At 46.8% G+C, this 24,430-nt stretch overlaps 2 protein-coding genes across 2 annotated transcripts in view; one reads left to right on the forward strand and one right to left on the reverse strand.

Annotated features, from left to right (window-relative positions):
* The window catches only part of RBM11 (RNA binding motif protein 11), a 548,228-nt gene that overhangs the window by 278,252 nt on the left and 245,546 nt on the right, over positions 1–24,430 (forward strand). The window lies entirely within an intron of this gene.
* LIPI (lipase I) overlaps positions 1–24,430 on the reverse strand; it is a 73,417-nt gene that overhangs the window by 40,174 nt on the left and 8,813 nt on the right. Inside the window, exon 2 of the mRNA XM_063956338.1 lies at positions 15,589–15,965. Within this exon, the coding sequence (XP_063812408.1) occupies positions 15,589–15,965 (377 nt within the window). The remainder of the gene's footprint in view (positions 1–15,588; positions 15,966–24,430) is intronic.

Below are 24,430 nucleotides of genomic sequence, written 5' to 3' on the forward strand. Positions count from 1 at the left end.
GAGCTGCTGGATCCGCTCATAGTGAAACCCTGCCCCTTCAATGATGCGCGGTCTTCCTGCTCTTTTTTATACTGGCTGAGGTAATTTTATGCCTAAAATGGAGTCAGCCCCCTTTTAAGTCCATAATGCCAGTTTGGGTACTGTGTACACATATAGGTGGTCATTCCGAGTTGTTCGCTAGCTGCATTCGTTCGCTGTGCAGCGATGAGGCAAAAAAACGGCACTTCTGCGCATGCATACGTGGCGCAATGCGCACACGCAACGTACTATTTCAACAAACAATGTAGTTTCACACAGGGTCAAGCGATGCTTTCCAGTCGCACTGGCTGCCGCAGAGTGATTGACATGAAGTGGGCCTTTCTGGGAGTCAACAGACCATTTTCAGGGAGTGTTCGAAAAAATGCAGGCATGCCAGGAAAAATGCAGGCATGGCTGGGCGAATGTAGGGCGTGTTTGTGACGTCAAATCAGGAACTGAATGGTCTGAGGTGATCGCAAGCGCTGAGTAGGTTTGAAGCTACTCTGAAACTGCACAAAATAATTTTGTAGCCGCTCTGCGATCCTTTCGTTCGCACTTCTGCTAAGCTAAAATACACTCCCAGTGGGAGGCGGCATAGCGTTTGTATGGCTGCTAAAAACTGCTAGCGAGCGATCAACTCGGAATGACCACCATAGTGTACCGAGACTCAGTTTTCCCCCTCAGGAGCTGTGCGTTTGCACTGTGTACTGAGTCTGGAGACCCAGGTGCCCCATGTAGAAGCCGTGCGTCTCTGTACCCTCATGCCACCATAATGGTCAGCGACCCGCTAACCGAGACGCCAGCTTAGTACTCACCACTCTTCTTTCTTCTGGTTCTGTTAGGGGTGGCGGCAGCGCTGCAGGTGTGCGGGTACGGGTGGGTAAGGCGTACCCTTAAGAATTTAGCCGTGGATACGGCCCGTGATCACGGATCGGCGCCTAATTGAAGGTAGACACTGAGGAGCAGGAGAGGCGCGCGCTGCGCTCTCCTCCCCTCACACACAGGAATTAGCAGCGCGAGGTAAGCAGCAGGGGAAGGGGGGCATGTATACCTGGCACGGGGGCATATCTGGCATTGGGGGCATATCGGGCACTGCAGGGACATATATATCTGGCACTGCGGGCATATCTGGCACTGGGGGCATCTCTGTATCTGCCACTGGGGGGCATTTCGGTATCTGGCACTGGGAGAATCTGTATATGTCACAGTGGGGCAATGTGTATCTGGCACTGTGGGGCAATGTGTATCTGGTACTGTGGTGCAATGTGTATCTGGCACTGTGGGGCAATGTATATCTGGCACTGTGGGGCAATGTGTATCTGGCACTGTGGGGCAATGTATATCTGGCACTGTGGGGCAATGTATATCTGGCACTGTGGGGCAATGTGTATCTGGCACTGTGGGGCAATGTATATCTGGCACTGTGGGGCAATGTGTATCTGGCACTGTGGGGCAATGTGTATCTGGTACTGTGGGGCAATGTGTATCTGGCACTGTGGGGCAATGTATATCTGGCACTGTGGGGCAATGTATATCTGGCACTGTGGGGCAATGTATATCTGGCACTGTGGGCAACGTGTATCTGGCACTGTGGGGCAACGTGTATCTTGCACTATTGGGGTCATATGTGTATCTGCCCCCACATATGTGTATCATGCCCCCATTTTCATTGTCCGTGCCCCATGTGGCGTTTGGCCACCCATTTTTTGGCGCACTACTGTGGCAAACTACCAATGGTTGCTAACCATCAATGGCCGATGGCCATCCCTAATGACTGCTGATGTATATGACACTGATGTTATATTTTATATGATACTGAGGTTATTTCTGGTCTGTGACTCAGGATTTATCAGCTAGAAGACCTTTCCTACACAATGTAGTACATTACCTCATAACCAAGTGAACCTGTTTGTGATTCATAATACTGTACATTCCTTCACCGTCAGTGGTGGGAAAGTGACTCAGTCTAAATTGAATGTTACACACTGTTTACGTCAGGGATTTCAGAAGAGAAAGAAAGAAGGGGAGAGAGAGAGAGTGAGAGTGAGAGGGCGGACAGAGAAAGGGAGGAAGGGAGGGAGGGAGAGAGAAGATAAGCGAGAGAAAGAGGGCAGGAGAAAGAAAGCAATGCATAGAGAGAGGACAGAGATAGGTGGGGCAGAAGCTAAAGGGTAAAGAGAGGGAACCATAGAAAAGAAAGGGAGAGGGAAAAGAAAGAAAGAGAGTGAGAGGTTGCAGAGAGTAGGGACATAGAAAGGGAAAAAGGGGCGGACAATAAGAGGGAGCTAATAGAGAGAGAAAGAGGTTATAGAGAGGGTAGGAGAGAGGGAGAGAGAGAAACTAAACAGCAACATGATATATTAAGTTACAATGCTGTAGCAAGGGCTATAAGGGACCAGGGGGCAGAGGAATGCGGCTCTACAGGCTGTGTGGGTGTGTCCTCGGAGACTCTTAAGGACGCTCCAGGCGGCTATGCGGCAGCTCTACAGGCTGCAGAGTGTCATTCCAGGCACCCTGCATGCTAAATACAGGAGGCTTGGGACAGCAGCAGTACCATCCTCTGGGTAGCGGCACCACCTGTACACTCCTAGTTATGGCCTTGTAAACCTATATACAATTGTTTGGGCATCATTGGACACATTTCATGAAAATCGCTGAATCTGTAAGTTAAATCAAGTTACAGTATCAGTCTTTACTATAACAGGGGTACACACTTTTGCACAATTGCAATATATTTACTGATTTAACAGACTGAAACAAATAAATTAGTAATCTAGCATGTGTACAAGTTTGGGCACCCATCCAGTTTGGGTGGTGGGGCAGATGAGGAGGAGGAGGAGGACAGTAGTTACAATTTAAGCCAAGAGAAATCAATTCCAGAGTTTAATATGTTTATGCTGTAAGTGGGGAATTCAATTAGGTGGCAGATTGCAAAATACGCTAAACACGCACACTTCGCCTATAAAGTCGCACACTTCACTGTCATGCACGCACCCCAGATTTGCACTATTCAGTTAGAAATGACAATTCGCACTAGTCTTGTGAATTTTTTCCAAAAAATGAACTGGGAAAATAGCTTGAAATTTGGGGAGACCTTCCTAGACCCCAATAAAGTGATGACTTTGTAAGCAGAATCATAGAGAAGACTGATAGTGGGCATAAGGAAAGTACTGTAACTATTAAAAGGTGTCAAATGGCTGATTTGTGCATTTTTTTTATAAAAATTTAAAAAGCTTACGAATTTAGTTGAACTCATACATTGGTAGATGCTCAATTAGCTTAGTGATATCATTCAGGTGCTCGAAAGGGAGGGGTATTTCTAAGCAAGAAAAAAAGCCATTTGTTTCCCCCAGCACCCTGAATGATAACAGTAACCAGATATAAATTCCACATGATAACAGAATTCAGAGATCTTCGTTACACATATTTGCGCAAATGTGTGAATAAGCCCCAAAGCCGCATCAAGGCATCTCTGTATATTTGGGGTCCCTAGCGCTATATCTAGGTGCATGGTGTGGCACCCTAAAACACCAGCATAAGCCAGAAAGCCCAGCGCAGCATACCAGTGAAAAACCTATAGTGTTAATAAATTAGTATTTAGGAAGCCGAAGCTATAGAGAAAGTAGAGATGAGCGGGTTCGGTTTCTCTGAATCCGAACCCACCAGAACTTCATGTTTTTTTTCACGGGTCCGAGCGACTCGGATCTTCCCGCCTTGCTCGGTTAACCCGAGCGCGCCCGAACGTCATCATGACGCTGTCGGATTCTCGCGAGGCTCGGATTCTATCGCGAGACTCGGATTCTATATAAGGAGCCCGCGTCGCCGCCATTTTCACACGTGCATTGAGATTGATAGGGAGAGGACGTGGCTGGCGTCCTCTCCGTTTAGAATTAGAATAGATTAGAGAGACACTTGATTTACTAATTTTGGGGAGCATTAGGAGTACTCAGTAGTGTACAGTGCAGAGTTTTGCTGATAGTGACCAGTGACCACCACTTTTATTTATAATCCGTTCTCTGCCTGAAAAAAGCGATACACAGCACACAGTGACTCAGTCACATACCATATCTGTGTGCACTGCTCAGGCTCAGGCCAGTGTGCTGCATCATCTATTATCTATATATAATATTATATATATCTGTCTGACTGCTCAGCTCACACAGCTTATAATTGTGGGGGAGACTGGGGAGCACTACTGCAGTGCCAGTTATAGGTTATAGCAGGAGCCAGGAGTACATAATATATTATATAGTGAGTGACCAACAGACACACAGTGCAGTTTATTTAATATATCCGTTCTCTGCCTGAAAAAAGCGATACACACAGTGACTCAGTCAGTCACATACCATATCTGTGTGCACTGCTCAGGCTCAGGCCAGTGTGCTGCATCATCTATATATATATTATATATCTGTCTGACTGCTCAGCTCACACAGCTTATAATTGTGGGGGAGACTGGGGAGCACTACTGCAGTGCCAGTTATAGGTTATAGCAGGAGCCAGGAGTACATAATATTATATTAAAATTAAACAGTGCACACTTTTGCTGCAGGAGTGCCACTGCCAGTGTGACTAGTGACCAGTGACCTGACCACCAGTATATAATATTAGTAGTATACTATCTCTTTATCAACCAGTCTATATTAGCAGCAGACACAGTACAGTGCGGTAGTTCACGGCTGTGGCTACCTCTGTGTCGGCACTCGGCAGCCCGTCCATAATTGTATATACCACCTAACCGTGGTTTTTTTTTCTTTCTTTATACATACATACTAGTTACGAGTATACTATCTCTTTATCAACCAGTCTATATATTAGCAGCAGACACAGTACAGTGCGGTAGTTCACGGCTGTGGCTACCTCTGTGTCGGCACTCGGCAGCCCGTCCATAATTGTATATACCACCTAACAGTGGTTTTTTTTTCTTTCTTTATACATACATACTAGTTACGAGTATACTATCTCTTTATCAACCAGTCTATATATTAGCAGCAGACACAGTACAGTGCGGTAGTTCACGGCTGTGGCTACCTCTGTGTCGGCACTCGGCAGCCCGTCCATAATTGTATATACCACCTAACCGTGGTTTTTTTTTCTTTCTTTATACATACATACTAGTTACGAGTATACTATCTCTTTATCAACCAGTCTATATATTAGCAGCAGACACAGTACAGTGCGGTAGTTCACGGCTGTGGCTACCTCTGTGTCGGCACTCGGCAGCCCGTCCATAATTGTATATACCACCTAACCGTGTTTTTTTTTTCTTTCTTTATACATACATACTAGTTACGAGTATACTATCTCTTTATCAACCAGTCTATATATTAGCAGCAGACACAGTACAGTGCGGTAGTTCACGGCTGTGGCTACCTCTGTGTCGGCACTCGGCAGCCCGTCCATAATTGTATATACCACCTAACCGTGGTTTTTTTTTTCTTTCTTTATACATACATACTAGTTACGAGTATACTATCTCTTTATCAACCAGTCTATATATTAGCAGCAGACACAGTACAGTGCGGTAGTTCACGGCTGTGGCTACCTCTGTGTCGGCACTCGGCAGCCCGTCCATAATTGTATATACCACCTAACCGTGGGTTTTTTTTCTTTCTTTATACATACATACTAGTTACGAGTATACTATCTCTTTATCAACCAGTCTATATATTAGCAGCAGACACAGTACAGTGCGGTAGTTCACGGCTGTGGCTACCTCTGTGTCGGCACTCGGCAGCCCGTCCATAATTGTATATACCACCTAACCGTGGTTTTTTTTTCTTTCTTTATACATACATACTAGTTACGAGTATACTATCTCTTTATCAACCAGTCTATATATTAGCAGCAGACACAGTACAGTGCGGTAGTTCACGGCTGTGGCTACCTCTGTGTCGGCACTCGGCAGCCCGTCCATAATTGTATATACCACCTAACCGTGGTTTTTTTTTCTTTCTTTATACATACATACTAGTTACGAGTATACTATCTCTTTATCAACCAGTCTATATATTAGCAGCAGACACAGTACAGTGCGGTAGTTCACGGCTGTGGCTACCTCTGTGTCGGCACTCGGCAGCCCGTCCATAATTGTATATACCACCTAACCGTGGTTTTTTTTTATTTCTTTATACATACATACTAGTTACGAGTATACTATCTCTTTATCAACCAGTCTATATATTAGCAGCAGACACAGTACAGTGCGGTAGTTCACGGCTGTGGCTACCTCTGTGTCGGCACTCGGCAGCCCGTCCATAATTGTATATACCACCTAACCGTGGTTTTTTTTTCTTTCTTTATACATACATACTAGTTACGAGTATACTATCTCTTTATCAACCAGTCTATATATTAGCAGCAGACACAGTACAGTGCGGTAGTTCACGGCTGTGGCTACCTCTGTGTCGGCACTCGGCAGCCCGTCCATAATTGTATATACCACCTAACCGTGGTTTTTTTTTCTTTCTTTATACATACATACTAGTTACGAGTATACTATCTCTTTATCAACCAGTCTATATATTAGCAGCAGACACAGTACAGTGCGGTAGTTCACGGCTGTGGCTACCTCTGTGTCGGCACTCGGCAGCCCGTCCATAATTGTATATACCACCTAACCGTGGTTTTTTTTTCTTTCTTTATACATACATACTAGTTACGAGTATACTATCTCTTTATCAACCAGTCTATATATTAGCAGCAGACACAGTACAGTGCGGTAGTTCACGGCTGTGGCTACCTCTGTGTCGGCACTCGGCAGCCCGTCCATAATTGTATATACCACCTAACCGTGGTTTTTTTTTTCTTTCTTTATACATACATACTAGTTACGAGTATACTATCTCTTTATCAACCAGTCTATATATTAGCAGCAGACACAGTACAGTGCGGTAGTTCACGGCTGTGGCTACCTCTGTGTCGGCACTCGGCAGCCCGTCCATAATTGTATATACCACCTAACCGTGGTTTTTTTTTCTTTCTTTATACATACATACTAGTTACGAGTATACTATCTCTTTATCAACCAGTCTATATATTAGCAGCAGACACAGTACAGTGCGGTAGTTCACGGCTGTGGCTACCTCTGTGTCGGCACTCGGCAGCCCGTCCATAATTGTATATACCACCTAACCGTGGTTTTTTTTTCTTTCTTTATACATACATACTAGTTACGAGTATACTATCTCTTTATCAACCAGTCTATATATTAGCAGCAGACACAGTACAGTGCGGTAGTTCACGGCTGTGGCTACCTCTGTGTCGGCACTCGGCAGCCCGTCCATAATTGTATACTAGTATCCAATCCATCCATCTCCATTGTTTACCTGAGGTGCCTTTTAGTTGTGCCTATTAAAATATGGAGAACAAAAATGTTGAGGTTCCAAAATTAGGGAAAGATCAAGATCCACTTCCACCTCGTGCTGAAGCTGCTGCCACTAGTCATGGCCGAGACGATGAAATGCCAGCAACGTCGTCTGCCAAGGCCGATGCCCAATGGCATAGTACAGAGCATGTCAAAACCAAAACACCAAATATCAGTAAAAAAAGGACTCCAAAACCTAAAATAAAATTGTCGGAGGAGAAGCGTAAACTTGCCAATATGCCATTTACCACACGGAGTGGCAAGGAACGGCTGAGGCCCTGGCCTATGTTCATGGCTAGTGGTTCAGCTTCACATGAGGATGGAAGCACTCAGCCTCTCGCTAGAAAACTGAAAAGACTCAAGCTGGCAAAAGCACCGCAAAGAACTGTGCGTTCTTTGAAATCCCAAATCCACAAGGAGAGTCCAATTGTGTCGGTTGCGATGCCTGACCTTCCCAACACTGGACGTGAAGAGCATGCGCCTTCCACCATTTGCACGCCCCCTGCAAGTGCTGGAAGGAGCACCCGCAGTCCAGTTCCTGATAGTCAGATTGAAGATGTCAGTGTTGAAGTACACCAGGATGAGGAGGATATGGATGTTGCTGGCGCTGGGGAGGAAATTGACCAGGAGGATTCTGATGGTGAGGTGGTTTGTTTAAGTCAGGCACCCGGGGAGACACCTGTTGTCCGTGGGAGGAATATGGCCGTTGACATGCCAGGTGAAAATACCAAAAAAATCAGCTCTTCGGTGTGGAGGTATTTCACCAGAAATGCGGACAACAGGTGTCAAGCCGTGTGTTCCCTTTGTCAAGCTGTAATAAGTAGGGGTAAGGACGTTAACCACCTCGGAACATCCTCCCTTATACGTCACCTGCAGCGCATTCATAATAAGTCAGTGACAAGTTCAAAAACTTTTGGTGACAGCGGAAGCAGTCCACTGACCAGTAAATCCCTTCCTCTTGTAACCAAGCTCACGCAAACCACCCCACCAACTCCCTCAGTGTCAATTTCCTCCTTCCCCAGGAATGCCAATAGTCCTGCAGGCCATGTCACTGGCAATTCTGACGAGTCCTCTCCTGCCTGGGATTCCTCCGATGCATCCTTGCGTGTAACGCCTACTGCTGCTGGCGCTGCTGTTGTTGCCGCTGGGAGTCGATGGTCATCCCAGAGGGGAAGTCGTAAGCCCACTTGTACTACTTCCAGTAAGCAATTGACTGTTCAACAGTCCTTTGCGAGGAAGATGAAATATCACAGCAGTCATCCTACTGCAAAGCGGATAACTGAGTCCTTGACAACTATGTTGGTGTTAGACGTGCGTCCGGTATCCGCCGTTAGTTCACAGGGAACTAGACAATTTATTGAGGCAGTGTGCCCCCGTTACCAAATACCATCTAGGTTCCACTTCTCTAGGCAGGCGATACCGAGAATGTACACGGACGTCAGAAAAAGACTCACCAGTGTCCTAAAAAATGCAGTTGTACCCAATGTCCACTTAACCACGGACATGTGGACAAGTGGAGCAGGGCAGGGTCAGGACTATATGACTGTGACAGCCCACTGGGTAGATGTATGGACTCCCGCCGCAAGAACAGCAGCGGCGGCACCAGTAGCAGCATCTCGCAAACGCCAACTCTTTCCTAGGCAGGCTACGCTTTGTATCACCGCTTTCCAGAATACGCACACAGCTGAAAACCTCTTACGGCAACTGAGGAAGATCATCGCGGAATGGCTTACCCCAATTGGACTCTCCTGTGGATTTGTGGCATCGGACAACGCCAGCAATATTGTGTGTGCATTAAATATGGGCAAATTCCAGCACGTCCCATGTTTTGCACATACCTTGAATTTGGTGGTGCAGAATTTTTTAAAAAACGACAGGGGCGTGCAAGAGATGCTGTCGGTGGCCAGAAAAATTGCGGGACACTTTCGGCGTACAGGCACCACGTACAGAAGACTGGAGCACCACCAAAAACTACTGAACCTGCCCTGCCATCATCTGAAGCAAGAAGTGGTAACGAGGTGGAATTCAACCCTCTATATGCTTCAGAGGTTGGAGGAGCAGCAAAAGGCCATTCAAGCCTATACAATTTAGCACGATATAGGAGATGGAATGCACCTGTCTCAAGTGCAGTGGAGAATGATTTCAACGTTGTGCAAGGTTCTGATGCCCTTTGAACTTGCCACACGTGAAGTCAGTTCAGACACTGCCAGCCTGAGTCAGGTCATTCCCCTCATCAGGCTTTTGCAGAAGAAGCTGGAGGCATTGAAGAAGGAGCTAAAAGGGAGCGATTCCGCTAGGCATGTGGGACTTGTGGATGCAGCCCTTAATTCGCTTAACAAGGATTCACGGGTGGTCAATCTGTTGAAATCAGAGCACTACATTTTGGCCACCGTGCTCGATCCTAGATTTAAAGCCTACCTTGGATCTCTCTTTCCGGCAGACACAGGTCTGCTGGGGTTGAAAGACCTGCTGGTGACAAAATTGTCAAGTCAAGCGGAACGCGACCTGTCAACATCTCCTCCTTCACATTCTCCCGCAACTGGGGGTGCGAGGAAAAGGCTCAGAATTCCGAGCCCACCCGCTGGCGGTGATGCAGGGCAGTCTGGAGCGACTGCTGATGCTGACATCTGGTCCGGACTGAAGGACCTGACAACGATTACGGACATGTCGTCTACTGTCACTGCATATGATTCTCTCAACATTGATAGAATGGTGGAGGATTATATGAGTGACCGCATCCAAGTAGGCACGTCACACAGTCCGTACTTATACTGGCAGGAAAAAGAGGCAATTTGGAGGCCCTTGCACAAACTGGCTTTATTCTACCTAAGTTGCCCTCCCACAAGTGTGTACTCCGAAAGAGTGTTTAGTGCCGCCGCTCACCTTGTCAGCAATCGGCGTACGAGGTTACATCCAGAAAATGTGGAGAAGATGATGTTCATTAAAATGAATTATAATCAATTCCTCCGCGGAGACATTGACCAGCAGCAATTGCCTCCACAAAGTACACAGGGAGCTGAGATGGTGGATTCCAGTGGGGACGAATTGATAATCTGTGAGGAGGGGGATGTACACGGTGATATATCGGAGGGTGAAGATGAGGTGGACATCTTGCCTCTGTAGAGCCAGTTTGTGCAAGGAGAGATTAATTGCTTCTTTTTTGGGGGGGGTCCAAACCAACCCGTCATATCAGTCACAGTCGTGTGGCAGACCCTGTCACTGAAATGATGGGTTGGTTAAAGTGTGCATGTCCTGTTTTGTTTATACAACATAAGGGTGGGTGGGAGGGCCCAAGGACAATTCCATCTTGCACCTCTTTTTTCTTTTCTTTTTCTTTGCATCATGTGCTGATTGGGGAGGGTTTTTTTGGAAGGGACATCCTGCGTGACACTGCAGTGCCACTCCTAGATGGGCCCGGTGTTTGTGTCGGCCACTAGGGTCGCTAATCTTACTCACACAGTCAGCTACCTCATTGCGCCTCTTTTTTTTTTTGCGTCATGTGCTGTTTGGGGAGGGTTTTTTGGAAGGGACATCCTGCTTGACACTGCAGTGCCACTCCTAGATGGGCCCGGTGTTTGTGTCGGCCACTAGGGTCGCTAATCTTACTCACACAGCTACCTCATTGCGCCTCTTTTTTTCTTTGCGTCATGTGCTGTTTGGGGAGGGTTTTTTGGAAGGGACATCCTGCGTGACACTGCAGTGCCACTCCTAGATGGGCCCGGTGTTTGTGTCGGCCACTAGGGTCGCTAATCTTACTCACACAGCTACCTCATTGCGCCTCTTTTTTTCTTTGCGTCATGTGCTGTTTGGGGAGGGTTTTTTGGAAGGGACATCCTGCGTGACACTGCAGTGCCACTCCTAGATGGGCCCGGTGTTTGTGTCGGCCACTAGGGTCGCTAATCTTACTCACACAGCTACCTCATTGCGCCTCTTTTTTTCTTTGCGTCATGTGCTGTTTGGGGAGGGTTTTTTGGAAGGGCCATCCTGCGTGACACTGCAGTGCCACTCCTAGATGGGCCCGGTGTTTGTGTCGGCCACTAGGGTCGCTAATCTTACTCACACAGCTACCTCATTGCGCCTCTTTTTTTCTTTGCGTCATGTGCTGTTTGGGGAGGGTTTTTTGGAAGGGCCATCCTGCGTGACACTGCAGTGCCACTCCTAGATGGGCCCGGTGTTTGTGTCGGCCACTAGGGTCGCTAATCTTACTCACACAGCTACCTCATTGCGCCTCTTTTTTTCTTTGCGTCATGTGCTGTTTGGGGAGGGTTTTTTGGAAGGGACATCCTGCGTGACACTGCAGTGCCACTCCTAGATGGGCCCGGTGTTTGTGTCGGCCACTAGGGTCGCTTATCTTACTCACACAGCGACCTCGGTGCAAATTTTAGGACTAAAAATAATATTGTGAGGTGTGAGGTATTCAGAATAGACTGAAAATTAGTGTAAATTATGGTTTTTGAGGTTAATAATACTTTGGGATCAAAATGACCCCCAAATTCTATGATTTAAGCTGTTTTTTAGTGTTTTTTGAAAAAAACACCCGAATCCAAAACACACCCGAATCCGACAAAAAAAATTCGGTGAGGTTTTGCCAAAACGCGGTCGAACCCAAAACACGGCCGCGGAACCGAACCCAAAACCAAAACACAAAACCCGAAAAATTTCAGGCGCTCATCTCTAAGAGAAAGTGATACAAAATGAAATGCAATTAAAATAGAGAAATAGTGTTAAGAAATTAATAAGTGAAAAGTGTTAATAGAATGTAAAGGTATGCCACACTAAGGCCATCCAGCTCAGCCAGTCCAGAGGCACCACACCTCACACCTCCATTACCCCAATCTGGGTCTAAGATTAACCAGCAAGGAGCCACATGATAATGGCTCCTTACTACAATATGTAACAATATGTAATATGTAGACATATTGTAGTAAGGAGCCATAATCATGTGGCTCCTTGCTGGTTAATCTTAGACCCAGATTGGGGTAATGGAGGTGTGAGGTGTGGTGCCTCTGGACTGGCTGAGCTGGATGGCCTTAGTGTGGCATACCTTTACATTCTATTAACACTTTTCACTTATTAATTTCTTAACACTATTTCTCTATTTTAATTGCATTTCATTTTGTATCACTTTCTCTATAGCTTCGGCTTCCTAAATACTAATTTATTAACACTATAGTTTTTTCACTGGTATGCTGCGCTGGGCTTTCTGGCTTATGCAGGTGTTTTGGGGTGCCACACCCTGCACCTAGATATAGCGCTAGGGACCCCATATATACAGAGACGCCTTGATGCGGTTTTGGGGCTTATTCACACATTTGCCCAAATATGTGTAACGAAGATCTCTGAATTCTGTTATCATGTGGAATTTATATCTGGTTACGGTTATGATTCAGCAATTTAGTTGAACTACAAGGAATTTAAAATGCAAAAAAATGTCAGGAATAAAGGTGATTTGGGGGTAATTTGAGGCTACTTTTAATTTTTTTCTTACAAACAGCTTATAAAAAGCTATTATTTTTCATTTAAATATATACTTGAATTAAATTTGGGGTGTATAAACTAACGAAAAAGTTGATTTGGGGGTACTTTGAGGCCATATTTTTTCACCAAACAAAATTGGATGTAATTATTGGCCCAATTAAGTTAACTGAAACATTTCAAATGCCTAACAAGTCATTAGGGGGGTGTCAAAGGGGTTCTGAAGCAAATCCTGACATTTTGACCTTACAATAAAGATTTTCCCTACCTGTGCACCTGCTCAGTGGGTATGGACAATAACAGGCAGATTTACTCTGAAAAAGAAATGCAAGTTTGGAATTGAATTGCAAATGTAATTCGCAATGCAAATTTGCCATGAATTCGACTCGAGGGACCACCTACAGATGCTCATCTTTGCTGCAATGCAGCATGCTGCAACACGGCTTGCTTCATGGCATGCCAGGCTGCGACTATATACAGCCGGCGATCGCTCCATTAATGGAGCGATCGCCGCATGGCCAAGTCCATGCGATCCCCATTGTGTTTAATATTTGCCACACTCGGGCACAACACAAATCTTTGTAAATTTAGCCCCAAGTGCCTGCGTTCGCAACCAGTTATGCCACATGCCTGCAGCACTCATATAACACAGCCAATAAGTCAGTGAATCTCTGTGCGCCTGAATAGCCGCCTCCCAGTCATCGTCCAGGAATTAACCAATACATTTCCCACACCGTGCGCCTCAGTGGATAAAAACGGGCGCATACACACAGTACATCAGCATTGCGCAAAGTAAAGTATATGAAATTTCTTAGACATTAAGGGAAAAAGTTAGGAACAACCCAAGACAAGGAGCAATGTACATCATGGCAAAACCATGTTGTACTGCACTGTGGTGGGTCAGATTTAATATGTTCATGAGGGTGCATAATCTAGCTTAATTCTATATTTCAGTGTAAATCAAAAGATGCCTAGAATTTTTGAGCTGCATGCAAAAGCAACCAGTATATTCCCTGCATGCAAAAAGAAAAATGCACTTGCACCTCTTGCATTGCATCATCATACCTCCCAACATTTTTAATCCAGGATTCTGGACTTTGCCGCTCGTGGAAGGCGCATACGAACAAAAAGGGGTATGGCCTTGAAAACTGGGTGTGGCCTCTGCAAAGGGAGCGTAGCTTTGCGGTAATGCCAAGTCTGCGAACTACGCCTCCCATTTGCCATCACTGTGGGGGCATGCACAGCCCTCCAGAGCTGCAGGCATGCCTCCTGTTTCACTCTCCCGTGAATAGACACTGGAGTAAATTTACTAAGGTGGTAGTTTTTTTGAACTGATGATGTTGCCCATAGCAACTAATCAGATTGTACTTAACATTTACCTAGCTGCTTCTAGAAGGTAATAGATAGAATCTGATTGGTTGCTATAGACAACATCACCAGTTCTAAAAAAAAACTACCACCTTAGTAAATTGTGTGCGAAGCGGAGCAGCAAGTGACATGGGGCCTCCCAACTCCCCCACCACCACCACCACCTCAGACAGCGGGACAGTCTCAAAACAATGGGACTGTCCTGCGAAACTCAGGGAAGTTGGGAGGTATGCAACATGGACTGTTCCAAGAGCAAACTGGGCGGCCGATATTATTCCATATCGACCGCCCTGTGGGGCTGTAAACGGATCTGCAATGGCATGCAGCTGATTAGATAACCAATGAATGTGTTGTTGTGGAACTGCAAGTCTCAGCATGTTCTCCTATCCACAAACTAGTTTAACAATAGTTGCCTACATCATGCAGTTATGTCACTACAGACAATATACCATTACAGCATGCAGGACAAACATTCTGATCAGGACATGTGCGCAGGGCCATCTTAACAGCAGTGTAGGCCCCTGGGCACAGCCATGCACTGGGCTCCCTACCCATCCTCCAGCGGTAGGGGTGGGGTGTGCTATCAGCGGTAACTTTGATGTCCTGTGGGCGGTAGGGGGTGTTCTATCTTCTGCTCAGCATGTAGGACCTGGAGCAGTAATCACTCCTTTACTGCACAGATGAGGCTAAACTGTAGAAGGGGGCATTGGGCTGAATGAAGAAGCCCTGGTACATGGCTTCCAGAGTGGTAGGGGGTGTTTAATATGTAGGGGAGGGGAGGATAGTGGAGTGGGCTTAATATTTATCATTTTCCAGTGGGAGGGCAGCTTGCTTGACTGCAGATATCTCAAGTTCCTGAAAATATATTTCTTAGCTTTGACTGGGATAAAAATCTAGAGAGTCCCGCCTTTCACAAGGTTCTGGGGACTTGGCGATCAGAGTTCAGGAGCCAGAGCAATCCACCAACGAAAATCTAAAACTGCATATTACACGTGTGGAGCTGGGGCAGGGACCAGCTGCTGGAAGGCTGATAGCTCTGGTTCTGGGCACAGTAGAGACAAGCTGCCAGTGTCACCAAAAGGAGAGAGTCCCAGCTTTTGGAGTATACCCTCAGAAAAACTCTTAGTCAGACAGAACTCGAGATATCTGACTGGGAAGCGCAATTCATAAGCTTGGAAGGGGACCACTGCTTTCAATTCGGATATCTCCAGTTCCTCAGGGCCGATTTTCAAAAATCTGGTACCCCTGGAAAGAGGGGACCATTACCTATCAGCCTGGGACCCTTATACTCCTGGGGCCCTTGGGCAAGAGCCCATTGAGCCTATACGAAAAGACGGCCCTGCATGTGCATATGATCTTACCAGCATGGTGTCAATGAGAGATTTCAGTATATCTGCAACTTGCCGGCTTTTGGCGGCAGCAATGTGGTACAGCACTGTTGTGGCTCCTCGGTTCCAGTCAACTAAGATGATATTGAAGTCATCAGTGGCGAGCAGTTTCTGTACGATCTCATCTAGCCATACAGGAGGGGATCCTGTGGGCCTGTACCCGTGGGTGATAAATATTGTTTTCCTAGTTACATTCAGATACTGGAAGGCCGTTGTGTTTTCCTTGTTTAGATCCCCAGCACAGTTTGCGTTTTCTCTAGTGTAAAGCAGCAATTTCACCTCTAGGTCTGTGCCGACAATCGCATCTGGTAAATTCAGGTCTGTAAATTGGTGGCATGTTTCATCCGACTCTGAAAAACAACAATAAGGTAAGATACAATATGGTTTAACTTCATTCACACAGGAACAATAAAAACTATTGGAGCATTTTCACCTATTTTTGGCACAATTTTCGCCCATGCCGATTCTGCAAAAAATAAATAAATAAGTAAAACGGCATGGGCGAAAATAGAAAGAAAAACCTGGCAAAAATGCTCACAATTGAATACCCTGTGTCGAATTAGTGCCGTTTTTTCGACCATTCGAAAAAACGTCACTTAATTGAATACCCCCCTCTGTCTTGCCTTTACTTGTTCACCACTCTCCCATGCATCTCTCTCTCCTAATTCCTACCTGCCTCCATAAACTCCCTATCAGCCGAAACACTCACAATCACACGATCTTAACTAATAAATAATGACACAGAAAACTGAATTGGCGGTGAAAGGGGTCAGATTTTTATTAAAGAGGGATTTAATTTTAGATTATTTTAAATAAAGTATGATGGCGGGGGTGAAAGAATTGCCTAGCGTAAGCAATAACTTTGAACTAACAATTAAAACAAGCCCACTTCGGCAAGGATGACGCCTTCTGCCGCCATCCTTGCCTAAACAACTCGCAAGGGAAGGATCGATTGCCCAACTCGTACAGGGACATGACCATCAAGCATTGAGGCTATCTGCTCCCATCGCCATCGACTTGATTCAACAGCCCATCTACGGAGAAGTAAGGGGCCACGCCTGGACCGGTGGTTGCCCCTGCCTGAAACTGGAATCCACGCCTAATCTTCACCGTGAACGGAAGTGACCTCCAGGGAAGCAGCTAAACATTATTTTAAAACCACCAACAGCCGTTCTGACACAGGCCACCCTAAAAAGCCAACACGACTGAACCATTAAACCCAACCACACCAGGGAGGCCGGGAGGGTAAACACAGGCAAAGAAAACCAACTAGCAGCGCTAATAAAACAATTAGTAGAATAGAAGGATTGAGTACTGATTCATAATATTTAATCAAACATGAAATTATTCACTAGCACAATAAAAAATAAAAATAGATATGAATAAAAAATCTGACAATTACTATAAAAAATTACTATAAAAGAGAGGGGTCACGGTTATAGCTGCCTGATTTGTGTGTAGTCCGTTCCTGATTATTATAGACCGGATAGCAAACAGATGAACAGTCGTCCCTGGACTGACAGCGCAGTCATAGGATTAGAAGTTATTTACCACAATTGGCCGCTGGAGGAAATAGTCCCTTAAAGTTGTGATTGCGGGTCCTCACTGCATCGCGGTAACCTCCTTAATTGGAAAAGAGTAGTAGTAGCTCAGCACAATGTCCAGTCCTGGTCCGGATACACAAAGGCAGCAATTTCTCATAAAGGTGGTGACCCCAAAAGCTTGTTTCCAGGACTGGACATTGTGCTGAGCCAAATTACTGCACAAACTTTCATCAACAGAACTACCACTACTCTTTTCCAACTAAGGAGGTTACCGCGATGTTATTCTACTAATTGTTTTATTAGCGCTGCTAGTTGGTTTTCTTTGCTTGTGTTTGGTATTGGGGGTGACTTACCCAATTTTCTCTAACGTCCTAGTGGATGCTGGGAACTCCGTAAGGACCATGGGGAATAGCGGGCTCCGAAGGAGGCTGGGCACTCTAGAAAGATTTAGGACTACCTGGTGTGCACTGGCTCCTCCCACTATGACCCTCCTCCAAGCCTCAGTTAGATCTTGTGCCCGGCCGAGGTTGGATGCACACTAGGGGCTCTCCTGAGCCCTTAGAAAGAAAGTATAGTTTAGGTTTTTTATTTTCAGTGAGACCTGCTGGCAACAGGCTCACTGCAGCGAGGGACTAAGGGGAGAAGAAGCGAACTCGCCTGCTTGCAGCCGGATTGGGCTTCTTAGGCTACTGGACACCATTAGCTCCAGAGGGATCGACCGCAGGCCCAGTCCTTGGTGTTCGGTCCCGGAGCCGCGCCGCCGTCTCCCTTACAGAGCCAGAAGCAAGAAGAGGTCCGGATAAACGGCGGCAGAAGACATCAGTCTTCACCAAGGTAGCGCACAGCACTGCAGCTGTGCGCCATTGCTCCTCATGCACACTTCACACTCCGGTCACTGAGGGTGCAGGGAGCTTGGGGGGGGGCGCCCTGAGCTGCAATAAAAACACCTTGGCTGGCAAAAATACCACAATATATAGCCCTAGAGGCTATATATGTGGTAAATTCCCCTGCCAGAATCCAGAAAAAAGCGGGAGAATAGGCCGCGGAAAAGGGGCGGAGCTATCTCCCTCAGACACACTGGCGCCATTTCTCCTTCACAGATCCGCTGGAAGGAAGCTCCCTGGCTCTCCCCTGCAGTCTACACTTCAGAACAGGGTAAAAAAAAGAGAGGGGGGGCACTAAATTTGGGCGCATTACATATATATAATATAAAAAGCAGCTATAGGGGACATAACTCAATTAGTCCCTGCATTATATAGCGCTCTGGTGTGTGCTGGCATACTCTCACTCTGTCCCCCCAAAGGGCTTTTGTGGGTCCTGTCCTCATTCGGAGCATTCCTTGTGTGTGTGCGGTGTGTCGGTACGGCTGTGTCGACATGTTTGATGAGGATAATGATGTGGAGGCGGAGCAGATGCCTTTAGAAGGGATGTCACCCCCTGCGGGGCAGACACCTGAGTGGATGAGCTTATGGAAAGTAATGAGTGCACGTATAGACTCCCTATATAAGAAAATAGACGACATGCCAAATGTGGGACAGCCGTCTTCTCAGCTTGTGCCTGCCAAGGCGTCGCATGGGTCGTCAGGGGCTTTAAAACGCCCGCTACCACAAGCAGACCCAGATGTCGACACTGATACTGACGCCAGTGTTGACGACGATGAGTCTAACCTGATGCCCACTAAGGCCATTCACTGTATGATTGAGGCAATGAAAGAGGTGTTAAACATTTCTGATATAACTACTGGTACCACTAAAAAGGGTATTATGTTTGGAGAGAAAAAACTACCCGTAGTTTTTCCCCCATCAGATGAATTAAATGAAGTGTGTGAAGAAGCGTGGGCTTTCCCTGATAAAAAATTGGTAATTCCTAAGAAGGTACTAATGGCGTTCCCTTTCCCGCCAGAGGATAGGTCACGTTGGGAAACACCCCCTAGAGTGGATAAAGCGCTCACACGTTTGTCTAAAAAAGTGGCACTACCGTCTCAGGATACGGCCGCCCTCAAGGAACCTGCTGATAGAAAGCAGGAGGCGATACTGAAGTCTGTATATACACACACAGGCATTATACTTAGGCCAGCTATTGCGTCAGCTTGGATGTGCAGTGCTGCCGCTACTTGGTCAGATAAACTGTCAGAAAATATTGACACATTAGACAGAGACACGATCCTGTTAACCATAGACCATATAAAAGATTCAGTCTTATATATGAGAGATGCACAGAGGGAAATCTGCCGACTGGCATCTAAAGTAAGTGCATTGTCCATTTCTGCTAGGAGAGGCTTATGGACTCGCCAGTGGACAGGAGATGCAGATTCTAAAAAGCACATGGAAGTGTTGCCTTATAAGGGTGAGGAATTATTTGGGGATGATCTCTCGGACCTAGTTTCCACAGCAACGTCTGGGAAGTCAGCATTTTTACCCCATGTCCCCTCACAGCCTAAGAAGGCGCCGTTTTATCAGGTTCAGTCCTTTCGGACCCAGAAAAACAGGCGTGGAAAAGGCGGGTCTTTTCTGTCTAGAGGCAGAGGTAGGGGAAAAAGGCTGCAACAAACAGCAGGTTCCCAGGAGCAAAAGTCCTCCCCCGCTTCTTCTTCCAAGTCCGCCGCATGACGGTGGGGCTCCACAGGCGGAGCCAGGTACGGTGGGGGGTCGCCTCAAAAATTTCAGCGATCAGTGGGTTCGCTCACAGGTGGATCCCTGGATCCTGCAAATAGTATCTCAGGGGTACAAGCTGGAATTCGAGGAGTCCCCACCCCACCGGTTCCTAAAATCTGCCTTGCCAATTGCTCCCTCAGACAGGGAGGCGGTGCTAACGGCAATTCACAAGCTGTATTCTCAGCAGGTGATAATCAAGGTACCCCTACTTCAACAAGGCCGGGGTTATTATTCCACACTATTTGTGGTACCGAAACCGGACGGTTCGGTGAGACCCATTCTAAATTTGAAATCCTTGAACACATACATAAACAAATTCAAGTTCAAGATGGAATCGCTCAGGGCGGTTATTGCAAGCCTGGACGAGGGGGATTACATGGTATCCCTGGACATCAAGGATGCTTACTTGCATGTCCCCATTTACCATCCTCACCAGGAGTACCTCAGATTTGTGGTACAGGATTGCCATTACCAATTCCAGACGCTGCCGTTTGGACTGTCCATGGCACCGAGGGTATTTACCAAGGTTATGGCGGAAATGATGATACTCCTTCGAAGAAAGGGAGTTTTAATTATCCCGTACTTGGACGATCTCCTAATAAAAGCGAGGTCCAAGGAACAGTTGTTGGTGGGAGTAGCACTATCTCAGGAGGTGCTGCACCAGCACGGCTGGATTCTGAATATCCCAAAGTCACAGCTGGTTCCGACGACACGGCTACTGTTCCTGGGTATGATTCTGGATACAGTCCAGAAAAAGGTGTTTCTCCCTGGAGGAGAAAGCCAGGGAGTTGTCATCTCTAGTCAGAGACCTCCTGAAACCAAAACAGGTATCAGTGCATCACTGCACGCGGGTCCTGGGAAAGATGGTGGCTTCTTACGAAGCAATTCCCTTCGGCAGGTTCCATGCCAGAATCTTTCAGTGGGACCTGTTGGACCAGTGGTCCGGATCGCATCTTCAGATGCATCGCTTGATAACCCTGTCTTCAAGAACCAGGGTGTCGCTACTGTGGTGGCTGCAGAGTGCCCATCTTCTAGAGGGCCGCAGGTTCGGCCTACAGGACTGGGTCCTGGTGACCACGGATGCCAGCCTTCGAGGCTGGGGGGCAGTCACACAGGGAAGAAACTTCCAAGGACTATGGTCGAGTCAGGAGACTTCCCTTCACATAAATATTCTGGAATTAAGGGCCATCTACAATGCCCTAAGTCAAGCAAAATCCCTGCTCCTACACCAGCCGGTGCTGATCCAGTCAGACAACATCACGGCAGTCGCCCATGTAAATCGACAGGGCGGCACAAGAAGCAGGATGGCGATGGCGGAAGCCACAAGAATTCTCCGATGGGCGGAGAATCATGTACTAGCACTGTCAGCAGTGTTCATTCCGGGAGTGGACAACTGGGAAGCAGACTTCCTCAGCAGACACGACCTACACTCGGGAGAGTGGGGACTTCATCCAGAAGTCTTCCAGATGCTGGTAAACCGTTGGGAAAAACCACAGGTGGACATGATGGCGTCCCGCCTCAACAAAAAGTTAAAAAGATATTGCGCCAGGTCAAGGGACCCTCGGGCGATAGCTGTGGACGCTCTAGTGACAACGTGGGTGTACCAGTCGGTTTATGTGTTCCCTCCTCTGCCTCTCATACCAAAGGTATTGAGAATTATAAGAAAGCGAGGAGTAAACACCATTCTCGTGGTTCCGGATTGGCCAAGACGAGCGTGGTACCCGGAACTTCAAGAGATGCTCTCAGAGGACCCGTGGCCTCTACCGCTCAGACAGGACCTGCTACAACAGGGGCCCTGTCTGTTCCAAGACTTACTGTGGCTGCGTTTGACGGCATGGCGGTTGAACACCGGATCCTGAAGGAAAAGGGTATTCCGGAAGAAGTCATTCCTACACTTATTAAGGCCAGGAAAGATGTTACGGCAAAGCATTATCACCGCATATGGCGGAAATATGTTGCATGGTGCGAGGCCAAAAAGGCCCCAACAGAGGAATTTCAACTAGGTCGATTTCTGCATTTCCTGCAAGCAGGAGTGAATATGGGCCTAAAACTAGGCTCCATTAAAGTACAGATCTCGGCTCTGTCGATTTTCTTTCAAAAAGAACTAGCTTCAGTACCTGAAGTTCAGACATTTGTGAAAGGAGTGCTGCATATTCAGCCCCCATTTGTGCTTCCTGTGGCACCTTGGGATCTCAACGTGATGTTGAGTTTCTTAAAATCACATTGGTTTGAGCCACTAAAAACCGTGGATCTGAAATATCTCACGTGGAAAGTGGTCATGTTATTGGCCTTGGCTTCAGCCAGGCGAGTGTCAGAATTGGCGGCTTTATCATGTAAAAGCCCTTATCTGATTTTCCATATGGATAGGGCAGAATTGAGGACTTGTCCCCAGTTTCTCCCTAAGGTGGTGTCAGCGTTTCACCTGAACCAGCCTATTGTGGTGCCTGCGGCTACTAAGGACTTGGAGGACTCCAAGTCGCTGGACGTTGTCAGGGCCCTGAAAATATATGTTTCCGGGACGGCTGGAGTCAGAAAATCTGACTCGCTGTTTATCCTGTATGCACCCAACAAGCTGGGTGCTCCTGCTTCTAAGCAGTCTATTGCTCGCTGGATTTGTAGTACAATACAGCTTGCACATTCTGTGGCAGGCATGCCACAGCCAAAATCTGTAAATGCCCATTCCACAAGGAAGGTGGGCTCATCTTGGGCGGCTGCCCGAGGGGTCTCGGCTTTACAACTTTGCCGAGCAGCTACTTGGTCAGGGGCAAACACGTTTGCAAAATTCTACAAATTTGATACCCTGGCTGTGGAGGACCTGGAGTTCTCTCATTCGGTGCTACAGAGTCATCCGCACTCTCCCGCCCGTTTGGGAGCTTTGGTATAATCCCCATGGTCCTTACGGAGTTCCCAGCATCCACTAGGACGTTAGAGAAAATAAGAATTTACTCACCGGTAATTCTATTTCTCGTAGTCCGTAGTGGATGCTGGGCGCTCATCCCAAGTGCGGATTGTCTGCAATACTTGTAAATAGTTATTGTTAACTAAAGGGTTATTGTTGAGCCATCTGTTGAGAGGCTCAGTTGTTTTCATACTGTCAAACTGGATATAGTATCACGAGTTGTACGGTGTGATTGGTGTGGCTGGTAAGAGTCTTACCCGGGATTCTAAATCCTTCCTTATTATGTCTGCTCGTCCGGGCACGGTGTCCTAACTGAGGCTTGGAGGAGGGTCATAGTGGGAGGAGCCAGTGCACACCAGGTAGTCCTAAATCTTTCTAGAGTGCCCAGCCTCCTTCGGAGCCCGCTATTCCCCATGGTCCTTACGGAGTTCCCAGCATCCACTACGGACTACGAGAAATAGAATTACCGGTGAGTAAATTCTTATTTTATAGCAGCAGCTTTGAGCAACAGCACATATAAGCGCCCGATCTTTTTATCTTATTGATAGAATCCTTTTTTGCCACGGGAGGGTAAACAGCCTGAAGAGAAGAGAGCCCCATCTCTCCAAGCCAACCAACAAAAGCTAACAGAACCTCCCTAACAACAGTCACGACCAATCAAAAAACATTCCATCTAAAACTAATCCCTCCCCCTAAACACTTAACCCCTAGGTGTCTGTTCAGAGTGCAAGTGTACAGGCCTGGAGGCTTATGACACTCCTGTCATATTCCATTCCCTCCGTGTTATTCCTTTCTCACAATATTATGGCAGATGATTAAATTATCAGTGAGTAGCTGTGCTACTATTCCTCCCATGCCTGTCACAAGTGCACACGACAATTAAATAAAGTTGGGGGCTGCACGGAAACATATCACCATGATGCTGTTAATATTAAACTTTCTCTTACATCTGAGAGTGGAATGACATAGAAATGACTAACATCCAAAATAAAAGCAGTTAGTAAGATCTACTTGTTGATGAAAAGACACTGATACTTGTAAGACTTGCTGTTGTATTGTGTTTTACAAGTGGTTCCATATAAGTGGCCAGGCCCTGCACTTGCTACTAAGCAAAGGGATGTAAAGCAAGGAGGCGCCAGGCTTGAGAGGCGCTCTTCCTGCTCTACATCCCTGTGCTGAGCTGATGTCACTGCTGCTGCTGCGCCTGTCACACTCTATCACAGGCAGCGGCGCCGGTAGCACAAAGCCTCCCCTCCCCTGTGACAGGCAGTGTGCAGACCTAAAAGGGTGCGGAGCTACACAGCATCAGTCACCAGGCTGCAGCCTGCAACACAGGAGGATAACATGCTACAACTTCGGGCAGCAAGCCTTCTCTTGGTAAGTGGATGGAAGGAGAGTGAGTGTGTGTGTGTGTGTGTGTGTGTGTGTGTGTGTGTGTGTGTGTGTGTGTGTGTGTGTGTGTGTGTGTGTATACATTATCTGTGTACTGTATATGTCTGTGTGACTGTGTATGTGTGTAATGTATGTACAGTATGTGTGTGTATATGTGTATGTGTATGTGGTGTGTGTGTGTATCTGTGTATGTGTATGTATGACTGCGCCATAATGTGTATGTGTATGTATGACTGCGTCACAGCTAAAGGGGGCGTTACATGTGTAAGCGTCACTGGTACAGGTGGCGTTACGCGTGTAAGCGTCATTGGTACAAGGGGCGTATG

This window comes from Pseudophryne corroboree, chromosome 2 (assembly GCF_028390025.1).
Source record: "Pseudophryne corroboree isolate aPseCor3 chromosome 2, aPseCor3.hap2, whole genome shotgun sequence".
NCBI classification, from domain to species: domain Eukaryota; kingdom Metazoa; phylum Chordata; class Amphibia; order Anura; family Myobatrachidae; genus Pseudophryne; species Pseudophryne corroboree.